The sequence below is a fragment of the Neurospora hispaniola genome, assembly GCF_033458365.1.
Source record: "Neurospora hispaniola strain FGSC 10403 chromosome Unknown B0T23scaffold_2, whole genome shotgun sequence".
NCBI classification, from domain to species: domain Eukaryota; kingdom Fungi; phylum Ascomycota; class Sordariomycetes; order Sordariales; family Sordariaceae; genus Neurospora; species Neurospora hispaniola.
In genome coordinates, this window is record NW_026944407.1 from 3,875,237 (window position 1) to 3,882,547 (window position 7,311).

The 7,311-nt window shown below is 49.6% G+C and overlaps 3 protein-coding genes across 3 annotated transcripts; all 3 read left to right on the forward strand.

Moving 5' to 3' along the window:
- The first annotated feature begins 503 nt into the window (after positions 1-503).
- On the forward strand, positions 504-1,896 carry B0T23DRAFT_374875 (ThrRS/AlaRS common domain-containing protein). The gene is made up of 2 exons (XM_062836874.1): positions 504-853; positions 917-1,896. The coding sequence occupies exons 1-2, from the start codon at positions 851-853 to the stop codon at positions 1,730-1,732; spliced, it is 819 nt and encodes a 272-aa protein (XP_062695950.1). The 5' UTR covers positions 504-850; the 3' UTR covers positions 1,733-1,896.
- A 1,168-nt stretch (positions 1,897-3,064) lies between these two features.
- On the forward strand, positions 3,065-3,621 carry B0T23DRAFT_402782 (uncharacterized protein; the record flags this gene model as incomplete). The annotated part of the gene is made up of 3 exons (XM_062838709.1): positions 3,065-3,118; positions 3,153-3,453; positions 3,500-3,621. The coding sequence occupies 3 exons, from the start codon at positions 3,065-3,067 to the stop codon at positions 3,619-3,621; spliced, it is 477 nt and encodes a 158-aa protein (XP_062695951.1).
- A 2,568-nt stretch (positions 3,622-6,189) lies between these two features.
- B0T23DRAFT_90616 (uncharacterized protein) lies at positions 6,190-7,311 on the forward strand. Its single transcript, XM_062841975.1, has 3 exons — positions 6,190-6,597; positions 6,671-6,690; positions 6,792-7,311. Exons 1-3 carry the CDS (start codon positions 6,326-6,328, stop codon positions 7,136-7,138), a joined length of 639 nt encoding a protein of 212 aa, XP_062695952.1. The 5' UTR covers positions 6,190-6,325; the 3' UTR covers positions 7,139-7,311.

The following is a 7,311-nucleotide window of genomic DNA, read 5'->3' on the forward strand; positions in this document are numbered from 1 at the left end:
GGTGACGGTATGTTGAGTCGAAGACTAGAGTCGGGAGGCTGGAAACTGATAGAGCTGGGTGCGGAGACTGGGGGGATGTCTATCACCTGCGGGGTAGACGTCAATGTGAATGGAGTAGTATAATGTTGGGTAGCTTTTAAATTGGAGAAGAAAGTTTGCCTTGCTCCCTTTCCTTCTCCCTGCTTGGCGTACGGATTGTGCAATACAGTCGAACCCCCTGAAACTGCATCCACCAGATACTGCATATATGCCAGTTAGAGCATAAGAATCAGCGGTCTGAATTAATTCTCAGCTACAACTGTATAACTGCATACTGCATATGAATCTCGGACAATTTTTGGTGCGTATGCACTTACAGACTTGGTCTTGAGCGGGAAAATCTATAGTATAGGGTCGGATTTTAGTGTCTCGGCCACTAGTTGACTGCCTATTTGGGCCTAGCTTCAATCTAGAAACTGCATAGATGCTACTTAGTGCATAGAAATCCCAGGTCTGAATTACATGCAGTTTCAGGGGGTTCGACTGTATTCCCGTTAGGAATGTTTTGAAGCCGTCGTGATCTCCGTGGAGCCATCCGTAGCCAGGGCAACGAGCGGCCGCCTGTGGAGAAAATGCTCGGGTTTAATGTTGTCTTCCAAAGGGCGTTGTAACGCTGTACCAGTGAAGTTTGCCCCTCCGTTGGTTTCTCGGCACCCTGTATTTAGCAGTATCTACACTAGTAGGATTCAAAGGCATCATACAGAAATTGTCGAAAGTGTCAGTGCAAAAGGCAGTCAAATCCAAGTCTCAATAATAAGCCCTGGTGTCTGACTGATACACAGAAAAATCCAAAAGCAATCCGAAAGTCAACATGGTCAGTGTTGCCCCTGATATGCCCTCAAGAGGTAGTGCGGGCTGAGCACTAACACACGCACAGGGAAGCACCGCCGCGCGAACATACCTGGCTTTTCACCACAATGCCAAGCTCTACAAGCTGTCAGCTGTGGTCTCGGCGATAACGCCCTTTCCCGCCCTGGAAGAAGCCAACAAGCTTCTCTTCAAAAAAGGCACAGACAATGACTTCGCCATCGTGACCAACCAGACCATCTTTCACCCTCAGGGAGGCGGCCAACCCTCGGATGAAGGCGTCATGACCATGGGCGATGTTAGTGTCTTCCGTGTGAGCATGGTCCGCATGGACGCCGTGAAGGACGGGCAAGTCCTCCACTTTGGCCGCTTCGACTCTTCCTCTTCCAGCATATTCCAATTGGGCGACACAGTCGAACAATCCATTGACGTGGAAAAGCGCCTCTTGTACTCACGCCTGCACACCGCGGGCCACGTCCTCGGCGCGGCGGTTCGGCACTTGCTCGAAAAGGAAATCCCCGGATTCGACGAGCTGAAGGCGTCGCACTTCCCCGACTCGGCGGCGTGCGAGTTCCAGGGCTCCATCGAGGGAACGTGGAAGGAGCCGATCCAGCAGAAGGTGGATGAGTACATTGACAGGGCGATGCCGGTCGAGGTGGATTTCTGGGACGAGGAGGATTTCAGGAAGAACGGGCTGGAAAGGCTGATTCCCGATCAGAGCTTGGCGCCGCCGGGGGAGAAGTTTAGAGTGGTCAAGATTGTAGGCGCCGAGGTGTATCCGTGCGGTGGGACGCATGTTGATACCACGGATTTGTGTGGTAAGACGGCGGTGAAGAAGATTTCGAGGACTAAGGGGACTTCGAGGGTGTCTTATGCTGTGAATTGAGGGGGTCTTGTGTACACTTAGGTCGTCATCTTGAGGAGTTGGACCAAGTCCACCAACAAACACATTCTTTTGCCAGTGATTTCAAGTGCAGCATCCTTTCACGATAACAGTCTTGTTTCAATCTCGCAGATGTTAAATACCCCATAGGCAAGGGCTAATTGACTACAGTTGTATCCATGGAGTGCAAAGGGTCAAGGTGAAGGGTTTCTTTGGTTGAATCTACATCCCAAGAGGTGATGAAATGGTTTCAACTTGCATTGGGCCGGCAGTGCAGACTTCTCAAAGCCAACAACAGCAGCGGGCGCCCTGCCGACCAGGGAAGCTGCAGTTAGTGGAATGTGGGTCGTGCTGTACAACTAATGGACATCTCACGCCCACGATACTAGGGAAAATAATGTAGAAATGTCGCGACATCGATCAACAACTCGGTAATGGGAAAGAACCACCAAAAGCGTGATTTCCCAACTTCAATCGTTTCCTATGAACATGACGAGAAAATTCTCCCGCTGTCAAGATAGCTCTCTGTCTCTTCCTTTTTTTTTTCTTTTTTTTTTTTTCGATGTAATGGAATATGCTCGCATTCCATCTTCAAGCTACCTTCATCCTTTGATCTGCAATTGATCTATCTACCCTATGACATGCCACGTTATGGTCCAGACGCCCATCACAATGTTCTCCCGACGCTTGAACTACGAGCCTATCTCTGCTTGTAGACACCAACACAAAAGTGATCAGGTGGCCAGACTCAAAACGACGTAGGCATCAATTCGGTCAGACCAATCGAAACACCACCCACCCCAAGCTTATACGATGCAACGTGAAGACTACTCAGAAAAGCCAGCGGTCGGCTAAGCTCCTTCGCATATTCTGCCGTACAACGAAGGCTGGCTCAAAAGGAACTTTGAGCTACAATGACCTCTCTCCCGTAACGGCCACTTCCTGTCTCCTATAGATGGTCTTCTACTGATTTCTGACGCTCATCAGGTGCGCATGGATTGACCATCGACCCTTTCGCCATGTCGCTCAATCCCTAGGCCACCCAGAAAGCTCTCCGCCAGTCTGTACGCCGCACTCCTGCCCAGAAAGATCGGGCTGTCCCCGCTAGGAAGGCAAAGAGATACGGCAATGTCTTGCAGAGCATCTAGCAGCTCTACCACCCCGAAGCAACAATACCCCTGACCATTTCGTTATTGATTTCGTCCTAGTCCTCGGTCTCGGCGCCCACCCCGGAAAAGCTGGGAGTCTGGAAATGAAAAGTCCGAGTTCAACGGGGCCACCAACAAAGATGACGGCATCGTCAAGGATTTCTCCTAGGCTAGAATCCTGCTCTACATGCACAAATCGGTCTGGTTTGGTGACTGCAAGGTCAAGCAGTCCATGACTAACGTCACCCACATCATTTTGACAATCCCCCTCACAGACCTGCAGAGACCGGCCTATTGTGCTTACTGCACACAGCTTTGGAGGTCTGGTCATCGCGAAGGCAGTAGCTTATGCTGATACGGGTCGCGAGCTGTACTCCGTCATGTTTGAAGCCATTTTCGCCGTCATCTTCTTCGAAACTCCTCTCAAGGATGCTACCATTGCTTCTATCGCCGTCGTGTTCTCTCCCCTCGCCGAGAAATGTCAGACCTTTGGTGCAGTAGCCTTCAAGCTGTTGGAAGACATAACTCTGAGAAACAGTTATCTCAAGGCTGCCCGGAAAGAGTTTTGCCACCTTGGTTACCAAGCTTTCTCCCAAGATCCACGTCTTCTGCTTGTACAAAGAGCAGCCGATCAACCTCGCCGAAATGGTACACCCGCTCAAATTTGCCAATTTCGTTTTCCCTCAAGGATCAAAGATTTTGTCACCGAAGAGTCAGCAACGGTTGATAGCTACGATAGACTAGGCCTAACACGCAACCATCGCAACCTGGTCAAGTTCAATGGGCCAAAGGACGAAATATGGTCCCAGGCCGGTTGTGAAAAAAAATCAAGCTTGCCATTAACAGTGCATACCTCACGGCTAAGAATCGCGTGTCGCGGCTTGGACTTTACAGCACTTGAAGGCATTCTCAACGCTCTGTCTGTCCGTCACTGAGCAGTAGAATAGCAGGAAGGGAGGGGTCAGCAAGAGTGTGGGGGGTGCAGCTCAACCCTTTGGGAACCGCCGATATCACGGTCAAACAACCACTGAGAAACCCATACAAGTTTGCAAAAGAAACAGAAAAGTCCAAAATGCACGTCCGAAACATTTCTAGTCGGCGTTGAGTGCGACAAATACGGCAAAAAGCGCAGAAGCCCTGTTAAGCTTGTGGAACGAACCACAATCCTCCAGTCAGCGACCTACAAAAACTGTACCACGGTTACCACGCACACCGGCAATGTTTTCACGAACGGAACCACTCGGCCATACAACCACTGGGCCCCGTTCTGGTATTGGGGTCTGGTGTCGGACCTTATATGGTGCCCTACAGATGTAGGTCCCTGCCTGGAGCCTAGTGCATGGGGCTGGGACCTTAGGGATGGGACGGGATGAAATGCAGAGGGTCGCGGACTCTGAGGGCTTGTATCGATAGACGCAGTGTCTGAAAGGCAAGAAAAACATTACGGATTATGCTGCCTTGCTGCCAGCTGGCGGTCTTGATGGTGTGCTGGATGATTCTTGGACTTGGAAAGCACTTTGCCAGTCAACTCCTGGGCTAGAAATGCCCTCTTCCCAGAAATGTTTGTCAATCTGGAGACCCAATAAATCGCCACATCAGAAATAGACGATATAAGCACAGTTGCGCCCTCAACCAAATCTCCGCGTTGGTGTCAAGGTCATTGGCAGTGACAGAATAACGTATCTTGGTCTTGAAAGATATAGTTATCAACTACCGAGGGCTTGCTCCTTCATTACGTAAGGCATGCCATTCTCTTTTACAGCGACACTCATCGATTTCATAGTCCTACATGCTTCTGGGAGAGAAGATTCTGGTCCCCGATCACAGCTTTGACACGTCTTTGACTCCGCCAAGCAGACTTGTTGGATAAAGTTTAAGATACGAATGTCATTTTTGGGATCGGGATTCGAACGGTCATACGCAAATTGTTGCTTCAGGCTTCGTCAAATGGGAGTGAGACAGTCACTGGCAAACACGCATGAACAAGCGAAAACCTTTGTCTTTTTTCCAGACTGAGTCACTGATGACTCGTCTCTTGCTCACCAGGTGACGATACACACATGAGAAGATGAGTACCTAGGCTCTGGTAAATTCTCCTTTTTATTTAAATCCCCCTCCCTTGTCTTGTGATTGCTTACTTTTGACTTCCCGCTCACTCCGTGAACTTGTTGATATTGGAAGAGATCAAGAGATGGCAGGCAACCCCAATTCTCCAATTCTTAGTCGCCCGTAAATATGGAAATATCTTGCTACGGTTCAGACACTTTGATTTGATCATATGCTAACTCGCCTTCAGTTACACCAGCTTGCGGTGAGTTTCTTTTCAAGTCCCCGAGACTGTGCAAGAGAGGAAACCCTTTGTACACTAACGCCACCTCCATTGACCTGATTCAAGACGCGCAACATCCTCTGACACAGGTTGAAACTGCTTTCTCTAGATTGGGACGCAAATACTTGTCCCTGCGTGCAAGCCACGTTTCTTATCAGGGCTTGGAGCGGGGTAGGAATCAGCACAACGGCGTTACGAGGGAGTAGCGTGAATACAGAGACGCGGGCCCGGTGGAAACACTAACGTCCCTCTGCCACAACGCCATCGCCTTCGAATGGGGATATTGGAACCGCATCCGCTGCCATGAAGACCAGGTGGGGGTTCTGACGGGGAGTAGGGTTCTGGCGAGACACGTGAAATCGATATTCGGCCGATCGAACTCCACGACGACGTATTTACCTCTAGGTATGCGGCTTAAGATACGGAGTCCGATAACCACAACAGTTTTGGATCTTCGGATGCATGCGGGCTTCGGACGCATTTGAACTTGCAATGCACGACACCAGATTTCCGGCCACCTTCGTCTGTTTCCGCTTCCCCTGTGGTTTGTGGCCCTTTTCCCGTTCCTTCCTCGCCTAGAAGCTCATTATCATCCCCGTTGAGTATTTCATACTGCATGGCTTTGGGCTCTCTCGTGCATTTGGACAATGGCAAGCTACGGCAGCAACGTTCCAAGTTGCCTTTTATCTTCTTTTCGACCAGACATATTTTCGATGAAATTCGCAACAGAAACAGTAATTCGGTCTTATTAGCTACTTGAAGTGCCTCACACAGCGTGCAGCAATTACTCTGCATGATGCCCTGCAGCAAAAAAAGGCAAAATATTTTTCTGATATCCAGATACATGCACGATCTGTCCTTCCCTTAGCCTTTTTTCTTTTTTTTTTACCTGCATTGAATGGAATTCCGACCTCCGGCACAGCAGAGGATATGCAGCGGGCACTGATTTTGCACCAATATTAAATCCGGGCAGTATTCAAATGTTCTTCCTTCAGAGCCCTTCATGTCTTCTTCTCTTCCCTCTATCCACCACCGCTCAGCCACTTACTTCTTTCTCTTCGCTTTCAACAATCCATAAACCCGCAGTTATTTATCTTTGCTACTTTCCATCCAACGATCATGTTCGGAACCACTCCACCATCACTTTACCACCATATGCCGTCCAAAAGCGGAAACTCATCATTCGCCATGACTGAGTATGACCACCCTACTCCGCGTGGATCTGAACAGAGTCCTCCTACTCCAGCTACAACTCCCGAGGCTGAACAGACTCTTTCCACCACGCCCACTGTCGTGGCTGAATTGACTCCCTCCACAACGCCTACTTTCGTGTCGGAAGAGATTCTCCCGTCTACACTTGAGACTCCCATAGATGAGACACCCAAGGAACCGTAAGTGCTTTTCTCTTCCCTAGTATCTATCCTGCTTCATGGGACCACCAACGCTGACATTCGATATTGCCAGGTGCATCTCTTTCGAACAGGGTAGGCATATGTTTTGTTTATTCTTTCTTTTGTTCAGATGTCTGCCTATCGGTCGTGGTAATCTGTAACCCGAACTGACTGGTTTTTTGTTCTCTACACAGACTTCGACCCCACTGCCAACATGCATGACCAAGCTCGCCGCTTGGTGCAAGACCGTCTCGCCCAAGGATTCGATCGGTCAGAACTCTTGATCGAGCAACTAATCCTTAGAGAGAAGGCAAAGGTTCGACAGATTCCAGGGCACGACGATCGTGACGGACCGTTGAGTGACATCTGGAGACATGCACCCGATGTGCAGTCGCCGGAGTTTCACTTTTACACAGCCATCATTTTCAGGCTTGAACAGAATCCGGTCCTCTCCACCACCCGCAAGGGAACACCATCACAGCTCCCAACGTCGACCGGCCGCACTAACAATAATCAAAGAGCGCGCTGCGTTATGTTTTAGATGTAGGATGCAAGGAACTTGGTGGTTTTGCCCTTGTGTTGGCAAACGAAAATCAGAGGAACAGCTTCTTCACCTACACATACACACATACACACTTGCCTCACGGCCACATAGATACCTTGGGCATGGCATAGCGAGATTCAATTATTTTCGGCATCTTCCATTCTCGTTTC

Coding starts and splice junctions, on each gene's coding strand:
- B0T23DRAFT_90616 (XM_062841975.1), top strand. CDS start 6,326: ATGTTCGGAACCACTCCACCATCACTTTACCACCATATGCCGTCCAAA. Junction 6,598..6,670: donor GATGAGACACCCAAGGAACC/GTAAGTGCTTTT, acceptor CGATATTGCCAG/GTGCATCTCTTTCGAACAGG. Junction 6,691..6,791: donor GTGCATCTCTTTCGAACAGG/GTAGGCATATGT, acceptor TTCTCTACACAG/ACTTCGACCCCACTGCCAAC.